This window comes from Dromaius novaehollandiae, chromosome 27, assembly GCF_036370855.1.
Source record: "Dromaius novaehollandiae isolate bDroNov1 chromosome 27, bDroNov1.hap1, whole genome shotgun sequence".
Taxonomy (NCBI): domain Eukaryota; kingdom Metazoa; phylum Chordata; class Aves; order Casuariiformes; family Dromaiidae; genus Dromaius; species Dromaius novaehollandiae.
Genome location: NC_088124.1, coordinates 5,139,970 through 5,161,788, shown reverse-complemented (window position 1 = coordinate 5,161,788; position 21,819 = coordinate 5,139,970). Strand labels below are relative to the sequence as shown.

Sequence of the window (21,819 nt, the reverse complement as noted above, 5' to 3'; positions counted from 1 at the left end):
GCCTCCCGCGGCGTTTCTGAGGGTTTTAGGCCGCACGCTTTCGAGTACGGCTTTTGCGGCCGCCGGGGGATCGGGGCGTTTTCGGTACCCGACGAGCCTCGTCCTGCTCGGCGCTGGCTCCCGCGCTGCAAGCCGGCCGCGGTTCCAGATCGGAGCAGTGGGAGTAAGGACGTAAAATAAAAAATAAAATACGCCACCCCCCAGCGACTCCTTTCATGTCCGGGGTACCAGCGATGCTCGCGGCCGAAGGCTTCTGAAGAGGGATGGAAAAAAACACATTCATCTGAGCAGTTCCTGGGCCTGGGACTGCACTGCCACCGAGCACTGGTTAGACACACCCCAACGGCCCAGGGGCGCGGGAGGAGGCGGGTTGGGGTGTGATGGGATTTGGGTGAAGGGTTTTTGCCCTGAGCCGGCCTGGCCCCGGCAGCCTCTGCTCTTCAGCGAGCTCCCCCGTGGTCTTTGCTGCTCCTTCAGAGCAAGCCAGCGCCTGACTTCAAAGCTGGACTGTAATCCTGAGGTAACCGCAGGTATAAACAAAGGCCACAATTGTAAGAGCAATCACGATTATGCATGCTAACAGATACAAATTGAAATTAGGGCCATAGGAGAATGACGAATTGTAAAACATATTACAGTGTAACGGCGAAATACGTCCTGCTTTTTCCCTGCCTTCTGCCGGCTCCACTCGAGCTGAGAACGGCAAGGTGGCCCAACTCAGTGCATGTAACAGAGCTCTCTCTTTGGGGGCTGGGCCCCTTTAAATCCGGGAGTGACGAGGCTGGGCCAGTCCAGCGAGCTGGGGGGGGGTCGGTCCCGCGGGGGGGAGGTGGCAGGTGGTCCCTGCCCGGCGGCGCGGGGCAAGCGGCGCGCACCCCCCTCCCGGACGTGGTACGGCCCACGGGGGGCGGGGCCAGTTGAGGCGGGCGGGCGGCTTGAAAGCCGTTGGGGCCGTTCGGCGGGCGGGTGTGAGGGGGCCGGGGCCGGGGCCGGGGCCGGGGCCGGGGCCGGGGCCGGGGCCGGGGCCGGGGCCGGGGCCGGGGCCGGGGCCGGGGCCGGGGCCGGGGCCGGGGCCGGGGCCGGGGCCGGGGCCGGGGCCGGGGCCGGGGCCGGGGCCGGGGCCGGGGCCGTTGGCGGCGAGCGGGCGATCCGCTGGGCGGGCGCGCGCATGCGCGGGGCGGCGCGCAGGCTCTTGGCGGCTGGCTGGGGCTGCGGTTGCGGAGACCTCGTGGCGCAACGGTAGCGCGTCTGACTCCAGATCAGAAGGCTGCGTGTTCGAATCACGTCGGGGTCACGGCTTCCCCCTGTGGGGGTTCATTTTACGCCCTGCGGCGTCCGGGCAGAGCTGGGGGTCCCCGGGGGGTTTTGGGGTGAAGGGGGGCTGCCTTACACCCTGGGGAAAGGGGTGCTGCTGAGCAGTGGTGAGGGAAGAGCTGCCCCGCCTTGTCCCTTCTCCTGCCTTTTGCTTTTGCCTTAGGTGTCCTGGGGTGCTCGCAGTGTCTCTGGAAGTCACAGCCCCCAGCCCCATCTCTGCAGATGCTCAGCCACAGCTTGAGAGCGCTCCTAAGACTGAAGCATCCTGCTAACATGGCCTAACGCTGCGGTTGTTCACAGCTGCAGGGAAACATGAGCTGCTTAGAGCAAGTAAGTGCGTGCAACCAGATTAAAAATCGCATGGAGGAGGGTGGAGGTGAAAGGAAATTGCTTCCTGCAGCTGCACCAAGGGTTGCACTGAGAAACTCCCCGAGGCTGAGTCCTGGTGAGGTTTTTTCCTCCTGTGCCTGGCGCTCGCTGTGCTAGCGGAGCTTGTGGGTCTGATGGAGCATCCCGGGGTTAACAGCACGGACGTGGGTTGCTGGTGGAGGAGGGCACGCTTGCAGATTGGCAGCTTCTCAAAGTCTCGGTGACTTTATCTGGGTTGGGACTGGTATAGCATCCTTCTACGGAAGTCTAAACTTGAGGACAGATAGGAACTGGGAATTGAGCCGGTTAAAAGCTCGAGGTGGATTCAAGAGGGCGTCCCTGCCCCGGAGGTCCTTTGCCAGGTTGTGGAGCTGTTAAAGTGTGTCCTGTTGTGTGGAGAGGAGATTAGCTATAGAAAATAACTCTGCAGTTACTGGGGACAAACAGTAAAAATGACTAGGTTCTGCTGTTGGGGGCACAAGTAAAAAAAAAAAAAACTATGGAAGAGGAAACTATTTCACTATGAAGTTTTTTTAACTGTAGGTGCTACCCTCAAGGACAGAGGAAAACAACATTGGAGTAAACTCTTCCAAGCTGCTAGAGTTCAGCTGCTTCCGATGCCATTGGAGAGTATCCAGTCTTCTCAAAATACGGATCATAGACACATAGGACCTCCAAGTGCCGGGGCACGGGGACAGGGAGGTAGTTGTGGGGATCCTGGAGGACCGAGCCCCCAGTAGCTGGAGCACAGCGAGGCAGTCCTGTGCGCTGATGCATGTTTCCTGTGACGTTATGTGCAACAAGCTGTGTGTGGTGGGGTTTTTTGTTTGTTTTTAATCAAAGAACTGAAGGCAGTAGTTGAGCTAGACTAGTTTTTAGATTAAAGATAACATGATGTCCCTTAGGTAACTTTTTTCTTGACTTTGCTATGGTGGGATTATGCCAGCTGTAGCTTTGAAGAACTTTATTTTAAACTATTTTAGATTTGGAGCAAACAGTAAAAGCAAAGTCTAATTTATAGGATAAATAAAGCTTCTAAGTAGTCATTAACGCTAACTGCTTTAACCTGTTGAGAATATGATGGGGTTTTTTACACCTGAGTTGCTTTAGTCTTGATCTCTTTTTCACTGAATGGCTGCTTCTGTCTTGACTAGATTTTCCACAGGATTTCATTGCTTTATAATAGCATGTACAATGATGCTTTGGGCTTCTCTTTTCACAAACATCATCCTTATTTTAAAAAAATAGTACCAGACTAAAATAAACAGAAACTGAGTTTTTTATTTATTGCCCTGCACTATCTTCACTGATAGGATTTTAACTGAGAGAATGTTTGGGTGAAAAAGTCTTATATCTGAAAGCATTTGTCCACAGCAATGTGCTCTCTGAAATAAGCTGTATTAAAGCTATTCAGATGATGACTGCAAGGTATGTTTAACACTCCATAGGTTTGAATAAACACAAATCATGTGTTTGCTGTATGCTACTGATTAAAATGTGTGTGTAATTGGTTTGGGATTTAACTGTGGTATGGGAAGTGCTTAAAGCAAGCTAATGTATCCCCTTAAAAGGATAAATTAATAGAACTTGAATATTCATCTTATGTCTCTTTAAAGTTCTGTTGCTATTCAATAGTTGGGGCTTTTAGCAAAATGAGTTTCGGATCACTGTTAAATGTGTCTTCACCTTTGCTGGGACAGCTATTTTGTTTAAAGATCTTCATAGATGAAGTGCGTATATAGTCTTAGTTTTCTTTGCATTTAATTAGATAGAATTTCCTGAGGAAGATGTGATTTTAGGATTTCATGATTAACACTTTTATTCTAAATAAATAGCAAATGTGATACCAAGATACCTGTGTCCTGTTCACTTATTTCTCATACTTCCTTTTGAAACGGGGAACATCTAAGGGAGCTATGCTTTTGCTTGATATCTGTACTGAAATGTTCGATGCTGATTAAACAGGATGACTTAATGCAAAGGAGAATGAAGGTTATTGAATATCTACTCATTGCTTTGGAAAAAAGTACTTCTTAACTAAAAGGCCTCTTATATGCATGTGGATTTTAATGCCAGCTGCTTAGTAAATGCTTTTTTTTAATCTTTAGAAATATACATCTGGCTGTTTTGAGATGAAAGGACCTCTAATGCATTCTGCAGAAGGTATTTCTTATGTTTTACTCACCAAAAACTGTTCTAATATCAGCTAGCTTCAGTGAGCTTGGTTAGTACAATAGCTGAGGGAATATCAGCACTTGAAAAAAGCTTTCTACTTCCTGCTGCCCTGTCTTTTAGTGTTTAAAATCGAATAGGTACACCATGATTTTCTTCCCAAACCTTCAATCAGTAACGGTATCTGAGAGAATCACAGTACTGACATCTTCCCTCTATAGTGTGTTCTCCAGGGATTGGTCTTATTTCTTAAAGGCTTCAAGCCTTGGGTCTCTTGATCTTTATTTGGGAAAATTTTTCTTATAGTGTAATCAGTCTGAAGGAATTTCTTATTTATAGTCATTCTGTTCCTACTTTACATTCTTATTTCTCTTAACTTTGCCACCTTAATAAATCCTTCTGGTCTCAACTTTTTGATGTTCTTCTGAATGCCCTTGTCTCTTAACCACTGTACAGTGTCCCTCACCTCTTCTTTTTCCACGGTATGTTTCTTTTTTGTCCTTCTGGGGGGAACAAAAAGTATTCTGTTGCTTTTACTTCTTGATATAAACCTTGGACTTTTTCCAGACATTATGGATGTCTTTCAAATTCTGCTTCTATAGAAGCTTACGGATTAGCTTTTCTTTCATACAATGTAAGCAAATGTATCTAAGATGTTACTTTTAACCACAGAGGACACTTAAGACTTTTTTTTTTCAACTTTACTTCCAGCAGAAGGATTTTCTCCAAAGTGACGTTTCTTTTTGATTAGTCAGTAGTGAAGTCACAGTCTGACTTGGCCTCCCGCGGTTACCCTGGAAGCTCGTGATGTCACAGGCTGAGCACTGGAGTTTTATGCTGGGGTAAGGGCTTTTAGGACATCCTCAAAACATCTATTGCTGCTTTCATTAGCAACCAGAGTTTCAGCTGATCATGTGAGGAGGTAAGTGGATTCCTCTGAAATACCAGAATGTGTCATTTTGGGCAATGTCCCCTTCCTCTGAATTTGTGCCAGCACAGCTGAGAGCCATCGTAGCAGAGCTGTGGCAGTGGAGAGTGACTTTCCTTTCTGATTGGGGCAAATTCATCATTGCTTCAAACTGAAATGATCTTTCTAGGGAGTCAACTTTAAGTGATTATGCTTGTAAGGTGAAAGTATGTTGTGGAAGAGTGGCACTAATGGGAGAAAAATCTTATAGAAAATCAAATTTACTGTTATGTAGTTATTTTTTTTAATATCAGAAAAAAGTTTAAATATAGACATTAGGCCTGCGCTGACAGATCTTTAAAAAGAAGTTGAATGGCTTTGCTTGTCTTGTAGTGTCCAGCTATGTTGTAGTGATAGGCCATGTGTTGAAGTTGTTTCATTTTTCTCTTGTCCCAGTTGCTTTGCTCGCTAGTAGAGTGGGGAAAGAATATGGATCCAGAAAAGAGTCTGGAAAGGCATAAAGATCAAATCTGAAGCCTTTTGCCTTAACGGGGAAGCAAATGAAGTGTGGCTTTGGGGAAGGCTTTTGCTCCTTAAAACAGTCTCTGATCTCTGGAGATTTTTTTCTAATTGGGATGGCACATGTTATAATCAAAATCAGGTCACAAGGGACCACTGCATGAAGGAGCAGCTGTTGCATGCAGTCATGCACAATATTTCTGTGGCAGAAATGATTCATTTACTCTGTGTAATATATATGGAAATGTGCTGCAGGAGCATTGATGAAAATATCACATTGTATTCAAACAGCCCAAACAAAGATGATCTTTGATTTGCACATCTCACACGCCTTTTTATTCTTGTGATATGTCAAATGAACGTAGACAATCTAACTTTTATTTCTGGCAGCAGTACTTGACTGTATTTGATCCGTTTGTATACACTTCTCTCAGACTGGCGTGTCTGAATGGGATACCTTTACCACTGAAAGCATAAACTGAATGAAGGCTACTGCCGAGAGGCGTGGGAAAGAAAGCAAAATCCTGCTGCAGAGGCGTTCTAGGTGAACAAATAAAAGAGACGGAATCGAGAGAACAAAGAAAGGGGCAAACCATTTCAGAGGTCTTAAATGCCTCTCAAAATCTGAGCTGAAAGGGACACTCGGTACTTCCCCACATGTGCATATGTATCACTGGCTGGGTAATTTGTGCTAGCCACGTATTTGTACGTGATTCATCCCAGCAGAAACGGTAGGGCAGACCAGCATATTTAAATCCTTTATTTCTGCTTTGGAAAATTTCTCTCGTTTTGTGTAGTTGGTCTTTTATTTAGGCTTAACCATTTGTCCGTTATCCCTATTCATCAATTAAATGCAATTTGTTTCCTGTAATCTGCTCTCTAGCTTTGTATGATAGGACTGAATAGGTAGGTGTTGAAATCTTCCTTGGATGGAATTTTTAGGCATTTAGAAACCATTTCAAGAGTGGCAGGAATCCCAAAGTTTTGTTAATCACTTGTATATTTGATAGACAAATGTGACTTATGAAGCTGACATGCCTTTCACACTGTAATAAATATTTGTGCTGAACTCTTGCTTCAGAGGCTGCACGGGGCGAAGCGATGGCCCAGGTTACGGTTGGCATGCTGATAGAACAACCAGAAGAAAACGTAGATGAACACAACCTCGAGGAACTCGATGCTCAGCGTTTGAGTGACAGCGAACTGCGGGACCAGCTCATCCTGTATGGGCTCGAACCTGGACCAATACTGCGTACGCATCATGTGAACTATGGTTGGATGGGGTTCGTGCAGAAATAAAACTTAACCTAAGGAGTATTAATTTGGTGTGGTTGGGGGGGGGGGGGGGCTGAATGAGAAGGTAAAGGATATTGACCTAATACTGAAAGACTAAAGTGACTCTAAAAATCATCTCCATTAAGGGAAATAGTCAAGTTTTCAGCCATTCTCTTAAATGAGGACTGCTAAATTCTGACCTGGGGTGCCACCACAGCTTTACTAGCACATAAGCATAAATTTGTGTTCTGAATTATCTGTTTTAGCTTCCACAAGGACACTTTATGAAAATAAGCTTCTGCAGTTGATAGATGAAAGCACCCTAGCCTGCTGTGGTAAGCCAGATGAAAGTGGACACCTCGATGAGGGCTCAGAAAATGAAGATCATGAAGAACAAGGTACAATATTAAAATCTCAGAATCTAAAAATAAAAAAAAAGGTACTAGTCTTTACAAAACAACATCTTTGCTTAGTGTTGAGTATTTTTGAGATATATTTTGAAAATCCTCCAGGGACATACTGCACGAGGTCTTTAGGTACCTAAAGATGCAGAATATAAATTGAAATTATTTCTCTTCTTTTTTTTTGGGAGGGGGGGGAGCAGGTACCAGTTTAGTAAAAGTAAGATGTTTTTTCCTTGGGAAATCAAGAATGCCCATGTTATATAATTAATATTAATAGTATCTTTTAATTGAATTGGAATCCTCAACATTTGAAGAGTAACGGTATCTTATTTCTCTCCTATGATCGATCTGTGTTGGAACTGCAAAGCAACTCCCTCTGCAGCGTGTTTAGTCTGTGCCTGCCAGGAATTCCTGAAGCCGCGTGGTTCATGTTGTTCCATCTCTCCCACTCAATAATGTTTATTACAGCAAATCCATGCACTGGCTTTGTTACTTTCCTGTGTCTTCAACTCAAGATACATACTAGAGAAATTCTTAAGAATAATTCTGGTGACCACTGTCCCTCTGGCTAAAACTAATGGGTTTATGATCTGCCTGGGAATTCCTATGGGACTGTCAAGGTGCTTGAAGTAATCTTAGAAGAAAACAGAACTCTCTTTGCTGAAGTAAACAGTATTTTAAACTCAAAAATCCTTTCGGGGAGTTGTGCTGAACGGTTTTCCCCCTCTTTCTCTTTCGTGATGTCCTTTGAAGTTCTCTTGAAAGATGAAGCCGAACTTCCCATTTACTTTACAGACTGTAATGAATATCTAGCTTTGTTTAAGCAATTAGCTTGGTAGGGTGACTTCTGTTGCTGCTTTGAAGGAAAAGAGTTCCAAAATCCTGAGCAGTTTAGACATGTTTTGAAAAAACACTGAGCCAACAGCTGTGCATCGGACTAATCTGACAGTATAGCAGCTGTCATAACAAAAGCAGAGCTGGTTCAAACACAGCTTCTTTGTGTAGTGATTGAAAATGATTTAAAGGAAAAGATTATTTACTGGTTTTACTGTATTAAGCTTTGGGGATGGATAAGTGACTGTTCACTTGTTTTTGGTATGTGATCCCACCAGATGAACAAGGCTCTTAACCACTTCTTTAGCTTAAAGACTTGAATGTGTTTCGACATACAGCTCTGCTTCTTGCTGCTGGCTTTGCTGTTTGTTTCTGGAACCATGTTTTGTAGGTGCCTGCCCGAGTTCTGCTCGGTCGATGGCAATGTGCACACAAACCACATCCGTAACCAAACAGTACTCCAATGAATGCACAAGAGGATAGTTAAGCAATGCAATATGTAAAGATGCCCTGAACTATAGCTCTTTTAAAGTATCAAGTTATGCAACCTGGTACAGATATTTTGAGGGAATTCACTCACTGTAGGGCCCTTGCTTATTTTTTTCCCTTCTCTTATTCAGAGACAAATTCTCAAGTAATCCTTGAAACAAAAGACTTCAAAGTGACAGCATCCTGTGCCTCTGGCTATTGTAAAGTAAGTAATCTGCTAATGCATGAATATTTTATGTATCTGCAGCTAAATGAAGGAAATTGTGAGTTGATATTAACTGATGTTATTTGTATTAGCTGCATGACAAATGCAGCAATTACGTCCAATCAGTTAATTATAGCATGCTTCTGTGGTCTGCCTTCTGCCTTCTTGAGCTTTGTATACTATCAGTTAGCCAGCTAAGGTGTTTAAGAGTATGTCAAGTTTATTTTCTGGGACACCCAAGTAGATGTGGACTTAGCAGTGTATTTAAAATACAACATGGACTCTGCAGTCCTTAGTGTTGCATATATTAAGTAATGACTTGGTATAAAAGGGCTACCACTGCAAAAAATCAGAACCAATAAAACTTAGGATCTATAGCTTCTCATAGTTTCAGTTCTTATATAAAAGTGGACACTGGGTAGTTTAATGCAGTAGTCTTCAGAACACCTCTGTGATGGGAAGTGCTTTTCTCCATGGTTTATGATCGGAGACCTGCTGTGAGGGCCTAAGTAGCTTCTGAGCGTGGAGCTGCAAGTGATTTGCCAAAGGCCACCTAGAGAATCTGCTGTGGCTCAGGAAACTGAGCTGAAAGAACAGCCGTGCTCCACTTTACCTCTTTTGTTACCCCTGAAGTTAGAAGGGAAATCCTGGTGGAAGTAGTTTTCTTCAGCATCTTATTACCCTGGGAAACAACTGGAAGGAGGAGTACGTATTTAACTCAGTTATTCTATCACATCCATACTGGAGAAATATTCTCTCGTTATGCTATCAGAAAATACATTGATCTTTAATAACATAGTGAAAGTCACTAGTGTTTTCTGATTATTTCTTGCTGCTTTCTCTTTTGCTTTATAGCCTTCACACCTGGAAGTGCCTGAACGCCACAAGAAACTTCTGTCACCTAACGCAGATCACAATCTTGTTAAGATAATGGCAGAGGAAAGTATCTGTCCTTGCTACATATCTTGTTATGCCTTTGCACCTAGCATTCCACGAATCTTAGAAGAGAACTTTTACTGGATTTCCATTGCTACCTGTTATCTCATACTTCTGACTCTCCAGCAATGATAAATGCAGGAAGCCAGGTCCATTTGTGGCAACAGAACATTCAACTTGACTGACTTGTACTTTGTCTATTTGGACGACCATACAGCTTTCAATGCATATTTGATATATTCATAAGAATAATTCCTGAAACTGCTAGCTAATGGCAATTAAGTGGCTTCATTGGTGCCACTCTGTAATAGTCCATATTTTATACAAGTGTGCATGCATACACACTGACACACATTTTTTTTAAATATAAAACAAGTAGATAAAGGATAATTAATTAAGGATAAAGTACATAGCTATCAGATGACTACTTAATGATAAAGTAGGAGCTAGAGGATTGCTTTACTCCACACTTATGGAATGCAAATGATTTCAGGCTCTTAGTTACATTTTGTTAAATCAATTTTGTATTGTAACTGTAGGTGTAGACTTGTGACAAGTGGAAGAGTTGCAAGAAAATTCTTATTTTAAATCCATATGAGTAACTGCAATGAATGTGGTTTTTATTGTAAGGCATTCAGTACTTTGTGGCAACTCTCACCATGAGAGGCTTTAATTGTGTACCTCCAACCTGCATTAATGAGTGTCTGTCTTGAAAATGTTAACAGCTAGAACAAATCCTGCCAGAGGATAAGTTGCCAGTACATTGGACGCAGGGACAAAAGAGATCAGGTGGCAGCAGTCCCCATAGCAGTCCTAAGGCTGTTCGCAGGACAAAGGTATTATGGCATTGTTGACTTACAACATTACCTCCCCTGCCCTTCCTGTCACTGCAATCCTCAACCAAGGGTCCCAGCCCAAATGGTGTGATGAGTCACGGAATCTCATTCTGATCTACTAATACAGCATTACAAAAGTGCGTCCTTTGCTCTTTTACTTGATCTTAATTTCAGAAATCTTCTATCTTACCTGAATTTATCTAAGATGTACTTCACAGTGCAGTGAGCCAACGATGAGCAAGGGAACTTGCATACCAGACTTCTGTGACCGTGGCAGGATGTTCCCCGTGGGGCATTTCACTTCCTTCTCACCACAGTCTGGACTAGAAGACAGCCATCTTAAAGAAGATGGCATGCCCTTTTGAAGAAAATACGTAGGAGAAACTTTTTGATATAGTTATAGAATAAATTCCACTTGGCACTTAGAAGTCAGCAAGGGATCATCTTGAAGCAGAAGATTCTGAAAAAGCAATATTAATTTTTTTAGGTAATCTTTTGCCCAGACACTTTTATAAAATTGTGAACCATAAGTAATTTGTTGGAGCGCAGTTTTGGTTTGGGCTTCAACCCTGGAAACGGACCCTGTTGAATAATGTTAAGTGTGATGGCTAAGTCTTTGCATGGCGTGGCCATCGGTCTCTTTAGCACAAGACTTTTTGTCTCTGTGGCACCCAGCATAACGGGACTCCAGTCCTGAGGGAGGCCCTTGAGCATTAATGTAACAGGAATGTTGATTATAGCACTATTTTTCTTGCATACAAATGAGCTTGTTGAGCTGCCGTGATTAGATGATGTGTTTGGAGATGAAGTACTGTATATCATGCATTACTTGCTAAAATAAATCTATTTAAAGTAGTATTTTTTTTTTTCCACTAGGGTAAGAAAGCGGTAGTCAAGAGTGCAGTGAGATACTGAACATCAATTACTATTTCAAGGGCGTCCATGTTAGACAAAGCAGGCTATAGGCAGCCAACCTTTATTTTAATCTAATTTCTTGGTGGTTTTAAGTGCTTCACAAAGGTGTGGGGTTTTCTGTTGTTGTTGTTTTGTTCTATCTGCAGAACAATCCACTTTAAATGAGATTATTTCAAGGCAGCTTCCATTCACTGACTTGTTTCTCATCAAGAAACAATGTGGTGTTTCTTTCTTCTGGAGCACCATTCCTATTAGGCTCCTGCAATCGCTGACGTGCATTTAGTTTCTCGTTAGTCTTGTTCTGATAATTTCAGGATTGCAAACAGAAGCATCTTCCCCTTGAAATTAAGGTGACCTTGTTCTTTTAGTCGTCTGCAGCTTGTTTGGTAGCTTTGCTTGCTAGAAATGAAAAAGTTTTGCCTTAAGCCTGTTAAATCTCTCGCTGTGAACTTTATTCCCTGTTCAGACAGGTGAAGCATCTAGTGATGGAACTGACAAAGATGACACAGATGAGACATGGTTTCCTGATCCTTGGTCTCCCATAGGAATCAGGTAATGTGTATTTAGCTTGTCTCTTCCTCATGTTGTTGGCCCCTTCTGCTTTGGTTTGTTTTGGCATTTTGGAGAAATTCCCTCATGGTTACCTGCAGAATAACATTTCTGAAAGAACAGAATTTATGGAAGCTCTTGCTTAGAAAAGAGAGCTTTAGCTGAGAAATTTCTGGAGCTAGACAGACAAGGCAGTCTCTGAAGTTGAAGAGTGCCTTAAGTGCAGTGTTTAAGTTTCACCGGAGGTTTTTGTGAGCCCACTACAATACGATCAGAAACAGCAAAGAAACTGTGTTGCATAACTGAATCTGCCCCCCATTCTGCAGCTTCTGCCCTTCTCTGAATCTCAGTGCAAAGGCGACACTTGTGCCGATGTGCCAAGTCATAAGAGCGCTTTTAAGTGCTCAGAAAAACCCTTCGCACAGTGGTGGTGTCTGGCTGAGGGGCACCATTTCAGTACAACCTGTTTGAAGAGCGTGTTAAAGCGAGACACTGACAGCTGGCAAGGAGGCAGGGAGGAAGGACGTCCGCTTCCTTTAACGGACGAACCCCAGGTAGACTGTAAATGCGAGTGGCCTTTTAACAATTTACCACTTAAATACTGAAATCAGAGCTGTCTCCACAGACTCCTTAGGCTTTCAGGTTTCAACTCCCTTTTATGGCTTTGTAAAAAATACATTCCCGTTATCAAGAATTTTGCATAGACAGAAGACTGAACACTGGGAGATCATCTCCTGCTGCTGTTAGAAAAGCATGAAAGTCTCTTTTTAAACTTCTTGCTCGGGAGTACATGAAACAAAAGGGGTCTGACCTGTAGGTTTTGCTTCAGCTAGAGGCCATCCAGAACAGTGTGCCTACTTTGCTAGCAATTCTACAGCAAGAAATAGCAAGCACGTGCCAAATGCCATCTTGCTGATTATTATGAAAGCTCACTGTATCCTAGATGCCCTTCCGTAGGTATAATGTACAGTACAGGAGTTGAGCAACACTACATTATTGCTCTACATGTCATGCACAAAAGGCTACTCCTTGCATTAATTTCAGAAACTTTTGTTTTATAACCAGAGGACTTGCTTTGGCTTTTTTATTCTGTCCTAACTGTGAGATTCCTGTTCCTCACCCAGTGGTAGGTTTCTGTTAGGGCCTGTGTGGTATGTCTTAAAGATAGCAGATGTTGGTTCTGTAGGGTTAACGGTGAAAGTCCCAGGTTATCTGAAACAACATCTTTCTTCTCGTAACCCCATCAGGAAAAGACCAGAGAAGGAGGATGAGCAGTCACCAGCTCAGAAGACTGTGGAAACATTTAAAGTAGAAAAAGAGAAGTTTGTACTGGGAAAAGAGAATTGCAGAGCAAGAGTAGCACAGGAAGAGACCTCTCGAAGTCTGATACCAATGCCTGTAAGGATTGCGATATTTGCCATCTTTGTGTTTGTGCTCTTTGTGTATGTAACTATGGAGACTGACCCAAACAATCCGCTCATAAACTTCATCCTGGGAAGAGGATAAGAGCACTGTCCTGGTGACATGCACAGTGTTTAGTGATGACTACAGAACTGAAGAATGCACTTTTCTTTCCCTGCTACTTATGAACAAGCTCTTCAGGTAGTGAATTAAAAGGCCAGTAGGAGGGGGAAAATACTCTGCAACTTGTCTTTGCTTAGTGTTCATTGTATACAGTAGCTCATAATTCTTGGAAATGTGACTTGTTATACTGTTTTTTTCTTTGCTGAAACCAAGTTCACATGTGGATGCACACTTTGTGTCCCAGCTAGAGAGTTAAGTTCCTCGGAAGGGTTTAGGGTTCTGCATGGTTTGGGGTTTTTCCTCAACTGCCTGTGGCTGGGATCGTTCCATCTTTGAGAACTCCAACTTCTGAGCTTTGGCTATCACATATTTGAGAAACACCAGCTATAAACTGGGGGAAACAAATTGCTTGCCAACCTGGCAAGACAGGCAATGACTCTAGCATAATACAAGCCATGAGGGATCAAGGGAGGATTTACTGCATCACAACTACTGGGAAAAATGTTCTTGCCTCTCCAAGTCTAAAAATCTTACCGAAAAGAGTACAGTGGAAGTGACAACCTCTCAGTAGTGGTCTGCCACCTTTCATCTAAAGGTGACCTGAATTTTCAATGTAATGTTCTCATAAATCAGACACTTAAAAGATTTAAAGGAGTAGTATATTTCATAGGTTGAGATCAAGCTGAGGCCTTTTGGTGTCTTTTCCTTTCATAGCAGAAATGCAGTACTTTGAGCTTGGCATGTAATCTGAAGAAACATACTGAAGCACCCTAAAATTACTGTAGCCATTTGACTTAAAAAAAATTCTTGATGTACTTTGCTGGGAAAGAAAATTTAGTATCCTTAGGTTTGATGCTTTGGTTTAAGAGGAAAATCCTTCCTGTATAAGTCATAACACAGTAAGCTAGTGGTATGATATACTGAGTGGCTTCCTTAATTCTTCTAAGTCATTTTGCTTTATCTTTAAGATGTGTGCACTTTGTAATCTTTACCTCAGATCTTGGATATGGCTTTAACGTGAGATAAGAGGTTACCTCTTTTCTAGGTAGGATAAATGGTAATAAATGGAGAGGGGTTTTGATTCCTATAGCACTCTTGAGGCTGTGGGATTACAAAGAAACTGGCTTACTGCTAAGGTGTGGTGTTAGCCCTGTACTCTCAGACGTTTCCTTCACGAAGCTCATTTTCCAGTTTAGCAAGTGCAATGAAAGCTGGAATGTGCTGTGTTTTTGCATGGTGCTGTGTTCATAGGAAAATAATCTTTTATCTGTCTCAAATTGCTATATGAATATGAGACACTGGGTGCAATTGCTTCAGTGCTAAGTAATTGATATACCATGTTGGTTTTATCTCACAATCTAGGACTTTGCTTATATGCTCCAACTCTATCTGCCCATTCTAGTTTCCTCTGCAGAACCTTGTCTTAAATGATCCAGTAGCTTGGATCGGTAGCTTGGATTTGGTTTTTTAGGGTGGCGGAGGAAGGCTATACAGTCATGCCATTCCTCCTGGCCTGCTGCTGCCTAACAGCCCATCCTAGTGTGAAGTTTAACATCATCTGTGGGAGCCGAGGCTGACTGTCAAGTACGCCTACAGCTGCAGAACACGCTGCCACTGATGAGTGCTCTTACTGCTGCCAGCGGCCCTGGCTGTGGCCTCTCCCTGGTACGTATGTGTTGCCTTCTCTCTCTCCCATTCCCAAAGGTCCCAGGAAATGCTTGTTTGCTTCTAAAAATACTTAATCTTTGTGTTTAGGTAAGGGATAGCTTTGCAAACAGACTGAGTATGGCTAGTGTGGTACAAGAGTTGTTAAGCAACCTAGTTGCTCTCTCTGTATTGAAATGATCCTTGTAGGTCACAGGCTCAGCTTAAAACCTTCTTGTGTACTGGAGTTTAGATGATAGCCTTCCTGGGAAAGCAAGGACAGTACACTGCAGAGAGCTGCTGTGGACAGGTAATTAACATTGACTTCAGAGGCTTGTTCTTATCTGGAAACAAAGTTAATATTGGCTCCTCTCATTTGAACATATTACAGGCTAGTAAGAAATGAAGTGGAATGCCTTCTCCTCGGCATTGACTACTTTATCTGGGGGCCACCATAGGGTACCTGTGTGTATTTGACATTTTGTTTTACTGTCCAGAACTTAGTGAGATATTTTGCTTCATCCTTTCGATTGAGAATGGCAGAGCAGTGGCTCCAGGGATGATGATTTTTGAAAATTTTCTGGCAGTGGACATCGCAAACACTAATCTCCTGCTTTTCAGCATGCTGGGGGTGTGGGCCCTCACGTTGAAGGGCCTGTGCAGTTCTGATCTATTAATGAAATAAACATATTGGTGTTTAACACTGCCTTATTGGCTCTTTTCTTTGATATAAATAGTTAGAGAGCAAAAGGTCCTAATCAGTTCTCTTTAAAAAAGGGGGAGGGGAGAGGGGGAGAACTAGACCAGGCTTACAGACACATTAGCTGTGCAACTCAAGGCACGCTTGGAGAAGAAACTCTTGGTCTAGCTCTGCTTTAGTGCAGGAGGTAGGGGCTTGCTGAGCTCAGGGATGACAGCTCTCCACGGTTTCCTCCTCGTCTGTGGCAAACAGTGTTGATTCCCTGTCACCAAATGACCTTCTTCAAGAAAGCCTGTGCTAAGCTGCAAATGTTGTCAGTACCAGATTTGGGTTAAAGTCTGTCTTTCTCAGCTCAAAATGGGGAGACAGTTTTCTCCACCCACAGACAAGTTCAGTTTGTGCCAAGTCTTTCCTAGCGCAATGGAACGAATACGGCAGCGTAGTGATCTTGCCAGAACAGAATAGGAACGGATCCTTCTTCCCCGGGGAGTGAGCTTAGCACATGTTGTGCTTGTTCATTTTATTGAACGGATCAGCAAAACAAACGTGTAGGTATTGTCAGGCACCAAGAAGGTAAGCTGTGCCCCATTCCTCTACCCTGCCAGTTTGCTATAATCTCGGCCACTAAAAATGATAGCTGCAGAGGGTATTTACTGTGGGGGGAATACCTTTAATGTATGCAGTAACTAAATTTTTTGCTTTCCTGTCTAACATCGGTAGCTAAGATGCAAGATAAGAAAATAAGGATGCAGTGCTGCTCTGTTCTTGCATGCTGCGTACTAAATGGGATCTTGGGAGCTGCACTGGGAACATTTCATCAGTTGGCTCTTTATTAAAGAAAGCTGCCTATGGAAGTAATTAAATGTCTGAGATTAAACTATTTAAAGTATGTGACAAGTCTTCCCCCCTCTGAACTCCTCTGGTAGTGACTCAATCACCGAGTAGCCAGCGATGCCCGTGCGTGTTGCTGGGGTCTGGTTTGTCAAAGCTGCTGCTGCTGCCTGTTGTTCCCGCTGGTTTCGGGGGAAGCCCCGGCTGTCCGGGAGTCCTGCAGGCAGGACGCCTGGGCACGTGCTTGTGCCCCTCCGGGCTGAACGGCCTGCTGCGTGGGCACGCGGGGTTCCAGGCAGTCAGGGCATCCACCTCTCCTCCCCTACAGCGCATACCTGTCACTCGTCTGTTCACTTCATCTCGCCTTCAGTCTGCTCAGTCCGCGTTTGAGATACTTCTCCCATTGGGCTGTAAAAAGGGTGATAGGTTTTGTTTTTCCTCCCAAGGTCAGTGGGTGGTTTTAATGACTAATTGTTAAGAGACAACTGCTAGTGACTGTGCCTCACTTGCTACAGTCCTTGCAAGAGCGTGTACAAACCCCTCACTTGTTCAGGCAAGAGCAAAACTTGGGCTGTCTGTGTGTTTTTTAGAAGCCAGAGTAATAGTTCAGCACTGAGTGAAATGATGGGGCCAACCTTATTCTTGGAGCAGCTTTGAAGAAAACATTGTTATTGAGGCCTCATTTGTTCTGTTTCTGTGAAATACTTGAAAATTCACCTGGATGTGGTGGTCTGCCTTGTGGTGTGTCCCACCAGACAGCTTGATTACAGTAAGGTTACAGCACCTTTGCTCATCAGATGAGAAACTCGAGGCAAGGTGATGCAAAATCTTGTTTTCACCTGCTATAAATGGAAGGAGCATTTTTAACTCATCACCTTGAACCAAAGCCTTTAACACTGTTATGGGCGAAACCCTGGGGAGAGGGGAAGAGAGTGCAGCGCGGTGGCAGTGAGGATGTCTGAGCATCCTCTATCGGAGCGCTGGATGCTTGCTGAAGAATGAGGTGTAAGAGGTTTCACGAGATATGAGACTCAGTGCTGTATCATGATAAACCTCTCAGCTATCCTGTATGCTACTGTCACAAAAAATCTCCTTTTGGGGACTAGCCAATTTCCTCCTCTGATCACATGCTCCAGTAGGTTTAGACTGGGAAGAATTGTTTCACAAAGTCATTACTATGGAGTTTTGATCTGTTAGTCTTAATCAAACTGTAGAGTAGTTCAGGGCTGGAGGAGCAAAGTAAAGCTGGAAAGAAGGCACAGGAGACGACATCTGTCTGGGCATTCCCTCTTGTGAAACTCAAGCGACAACCCAGATGCTCCAACAGCTTGGTCCAGCTAATCCATCAGAGCATCTGTTTCGCTGCATGTGATGTCTACCAGCCCCTTCATCTTGGGTGCAAACACTTGCTGACTTTTGAGGGTAAGTGTCTGCTGCGGGGCTGGCTCAGCGTTCCAGCCCCATCCTGTGACTGCTGCTGGCAGGCTGCCGTTTGGGGCACAGAGGTGCTGCGGCTTGCCTTCTGCGGGAGCTGGGCCTGAATGGCCTGAGAGACAACACGCGGGTTTTGCTTTGATCTGGATTTTTTTTTTCCTTCTCGATTCAAGAGGTAGAAGCTGAAAATCCAAGTGTATTTCCATCCTTCCCCCTAAGCGAAACTCCAGCAGGGTGTGATCCAAAAAGCAGGTCGCGTATGGGGTTTGACCTTCACATGTGGCACCTCTAGATATGAAGGAATGGGACTTGGTACCTCGCCGGGATGGCAGCAGAGAAAGTATTTGCTTGGATTACTGTTCTGCAGTCTTTTCTTGAATTGCCTGAACTGTTTCACTTCAGTGTTTACCCCCAGCCCCCTTTTGTGTCGAGTTCCCTCGGGGGGGTGGATAGGATTACTGATGGACTGACAGCCTATTGCCACCCCCCACTTCCCCCGAACAGCTACCCCGTGCCCTGCATCTAGGGCAGCCCTTCCCTGCCCCTCGGAGCCCCCGCTGATGGCTGGCAGGCTGCTCTCCGAAACTGTCTCCCCATGTCTCCAGATTTATTCACTGCAGCCTTCTCCACTAGAGACCTGTCAGCAAGGATCTCTGCTTGGCAGAAATAGCTCTGGGAGAGTAATGACAGCAAAATGGTTGCTAAATAGGGAATAGCTGGAGTGCTGTAGCAATGAGGTCAATTATAATCAACTTTCCTGTAATGCCTCTCTGTGTTCGCAGGCACCCCCGGGACCGGCGGCAGCTGGGGCTGTGGGGTGTCTGGAGAGTAGGAACTGCAGAAGACGAGAATTGGTTAGATGGGTGAGACGGTCTCTTCTTCCTTCTGCATTTGCCTTGTTCTTCCTGGGGATTTTCTTTCTCTTGCTGCTGAAGTGATCTTAGTTGAGAATCCCCTAACCCTGGGCTTTAGCTCTGTGCAAATGTGCTTGAGATCTTGCAGGCGGAGAATCAGTTTTGGAGCTACTGTAAGCAGTGGGAGCATGTAAGGGCAGACTTATCAGAGATGCTTGCCAAGCAGTCAAGGTCCAGCCAACTGGCATGGGAACAAATTACTGTGCCATTCCCAGATGGACACATGGAGGGTTTCAGTGACTGTCACAAGTGTCATGTGATTGAGCCAAGAACAGAACTTCCAAATCCCAATGGAGAATGGACAAAAATAAGTTACTAGAGATTAATACATTTGCCCATAAATTTAGCTTTGGGATCAGCAAAACAGAAGGGAGAAGACAGATTCTGAGAAACTGAAGTGTTTCATTATGACAGCTTTGAAACGAAGCATCTTGACTTCCTAAAGCATTTTGATTTTCAAAACTTGTCCTTCTAAAGCACTAAATGCTTAACTCCCAAAGGAGAGGAAACGGTGTTCTCTGAAGTTTAAATATAGTAGTTTAGGGGATTTGGAATGAGGAAATTCTAGGGAAGAGTAGAAATTCACCAAAATCTATCAATTTTTTTCTATAGCAAATCAGAATTGTATACTTCCTTTATCTGCAAATCCATTTTTTTTACACAGGCTACTCTGCTCTGTAACTGCTGCCTGGGCCCTGAATGATTAACTCCTGCTTCTTTTGAAGACTAGAGAACAAAACGCAGCTGTCCCAAGTCCCTTTTCTCTCTTAGGCATTCAGCTCTTTCTCAGGGCTAGGTATGGTTCACAGAAAACCCAAGGCATTCCTGTGTTCTGCCCCTGGAATATGCTGACTCTCGTTGGACTATTCAGGAAGCAAATATCTTCCGTTTCAACAAACATTCTCAGTGAACGCAAAGCGATACCAGAAAGCCGTTGCTTTACTGTTCTGGTAGCCGTGCATGGGGATCGGCTGCTCCTGCTCCTGCTGCCTTGCGCAAGCCCTCTCCCCAGGAACAGACAGCTCCTTCCAGTTGTAAATAAACACGGACTTGTTTTGCCTTTTCATGAAAGGCATGCAAAGCATATGTAGCCTAACTCATTAGACAGCTTAAAGCTCTTCTGTGCTGCTGGTGAAGTGCTGCGAACTGTAGCTAATTTTGAATGTTGCTGTGTGCGTTACTTCCCAGCAACTGTCTCTTCGAAGCGCCTGTCTCTGCTGAAATGATGTCTCCCTGCGTTTGTCAAATGGGCAGACACAGCTGGTGGACTTCTCCCTGGGGGTTAACTATTCTGATTGAGAGATCCTGAAGCTCTTGGCTCCTGTCTCCACACATTAAGGTGACTATCTGCAGCATAACCAGCTTGGGGCCCTGCAGGAGGAAGAATTAATTAATTTACTAGTTAATTAACTGTCAGGCTGCCAAATCTCTGGAAGAAATGGCAGGGAAGGACTGAATGTTGTCTCTAGTCCCCCTGCCTTGCCCTCCATTGCTCGTGCTAAAGCGTGGCCTGCCTTGGTCCTCAGCAGCTCTGGGTGGTGATGGGCTTCAGCGCAGCCGGCTGCGGAGATACGCACGGGCATGGCTTGGCCATCTTGCACCTTATTCCCCCTTATCTACAGACTCTGATCTTTTCTTAAAGAAAAGCCTTTTCTGGGTTTCTGGAGGTGATACTTGCTGCTTGTTTCTTTTTCTTTTTCTTTTTTTAACCTCCTGGCCTCCCTGCTGCAGTTCAACACACCTTGCCCAAACATGTAAGAGCGGGGACCCAGTCGAGAGTGGAAGGGAGCTGGTAGAACTGCTCCAGCGTGATGCTGGGGCTGAACCTGCCCCTTCACAGCCAACACGTGCTGGGAAATTCACCCCTTACCAGTTGGCCTAAGAGCTGTGCCTTGGCCAAGTGTACGTCCAAGCCCAGCCTTTGGCCTGCGTGCCCAGGGAGAGCTGGTAAGTCACTTCCCTTCAGATCACTGTTGGGTCTAGAAAAAACATCTGAGAGAAGAATTGCCCATGCTGCTGCGCTCATTTTGGCTGAACTGGCTGAACCTGAAGTGATGCAGGTATGAAAGGGAAAATGAACGTTGGTTTGGCTTATTTGTGTAATTTGCAGGAATTCCAGCAACTCCTCTCCTGCTGTTCCCATGGAAACTGATGTTGAACTGCTGAAAGCTGCTACAGGTTTTCAGGATTATTACTGTTTCTTTTAACCTTTAACAGCAGCATCTCCTGTATCACTTCCAAGCAGCCTGGAAAGTTACCTTCCCCTTTTTGAAGCACAAATCTGCAGTCTGCCCGGGCCATCCCCATCCTCCGAGTTCCTCACAGCGTCCGGAGAAGTCTCCGTCACGCTCTGCGCAGGACGAGGCCAAGGAAGGACCCCGTCCGGAGGAGGGCTCCAGCCAAGCCGATCCCAGGGCAGCGGACCTCCGCTCCCTTGTCGGTGCCTTCGCGTTGCCTCCCTAATTCAGGTGACGCTCAGCAGCACGTGCTCGTGGACTAAACACTGCCTTTCTCGTGGCTTTAGCAGCACAGCTGAACTCTCTAATCTTTCTGGTGGGTAAAAAGCATCTGCTAAGCGAAGCCAGCGCGTGCCTTTGTGTCTGGAGGCTCCGGCGTCTGTAGCGTGTTACGTAAGCCCGGTTCTTCCGAGCCGGTTATTTTTCAGCTTGTCGGGTCTGACTCATCCGCCAGGCAAGCCAGCGGTCGGGGGCCGAGCACCTGCCGTTTTATGGCCAAGCTGCTGTGCCTGTCTCAGTGCTTTCATCCAGCTCAAACCCACCTTCGTCCCCTGCCGTCACTTCTTTCCTTTTGCAGACGCTTACGTGGTGCAGCCTTTTCTTCGTGGGAAGGTAAGCCTGCTCGCCTTAATCTAAGAAATGACTGTGTGGCAAGTGAGAAGTCGTCAAGGAGGTCTTCTGGGTTTACTTCATTTTATCTGAGTGAATGAAATGCTTACGAAGGCGAAAGGGTATTTTCTTTAAGTTATTGGCATTAGATGCATAGGCCTGTGGGGATGGATCATCACAGCTTCCTCCGCCAGCGCCCGGT

At 44.8% G+C, this 21,819-nt stretch overlaps 1 protein-coding gene and 1 non-coding gene across 4 annotated transcripts; both read left to right on the top strand.

Moving 5' to 3' along the window:
* Nucleotides 1-1,164: 1,164 nt before the first annotated feature.
* On the top strand, nt 1,165-15,593 carry LEMD1 (LEM domain containing 1). Of its 3 annotated transcripts, none has more exons than XM_064497980.1 (9): nt 1,165-1,644; nt 2,227-3,846; nt 4,611-4,697; nt 6,363-6,533; nt 6,823-6,954; nt 8,415-8,488; nt 9,344-10,260; nt 11,642-11,727; nt 12,972-15,593. In XM_064497980.1, the coding sequence occupies exons 4-7, from the start codon at nt 6,383-6,385 to the stop codon at nt 9,554-9,556; spliced, it is 570 nt and encodes a 189-aa protein (XP_064354050.1). In that variant the 5' UTR covers nt 1,165-1,644; nt 2,227-3,846; nt 4,611-4,697; nt 6,363-6,382; the 3' UTR covers nt 9,557-10,260; nt 11,642-11,727; nt 12,972-15,593. The 3 variants fall into 3 exon arrangements, with proteins under 3 accessions (XP_064354050.1, XP_064354049.1, XP_064354051.1); XM_064497979.1 differs by having other exon boundaries at nt 4,607-4,697; XM_064497981.1 differs by lacking the exons at nt 1,165-1,644; nt 2,227-3,846; nt 4,611-4,697 and adding an exon at nt 4,705-4,777.
* On the top strand, nt 1,223-1,294 carry TRNAW-CCA (transfer RNA tryptophan (anticodon CCA)). Its single transcript has one exon. It is a non-coding gene; the product is annotated as a tRNA-Trp (tRNA).
* Nucleotides 15,594-21,819: the final 6,226 nt, after the last annotated feature.

Coding starts and splice junctions, on each gene's coding strand:
- LEMD1 (XM_064497980.1), top strand. CDS start 6,383: ATGGCCCAGGTTACGGTTGGCATGCTGATAGAACAACCAGAAGAAAAC. Junction 6,534..6,822: donor CGAACCTGGACCAATACTGC/GTACGCATCATG, acceptor TATCTGTTTTAG/CTTCCACAAGGACACTTTAT. Junction 6,955..8,414: donor TGAAGATCATGAAGAACAAG/GTACAATATTAA, acceptor TCTCTTATTCAG/AGACAAATTCTCAAGTAATC.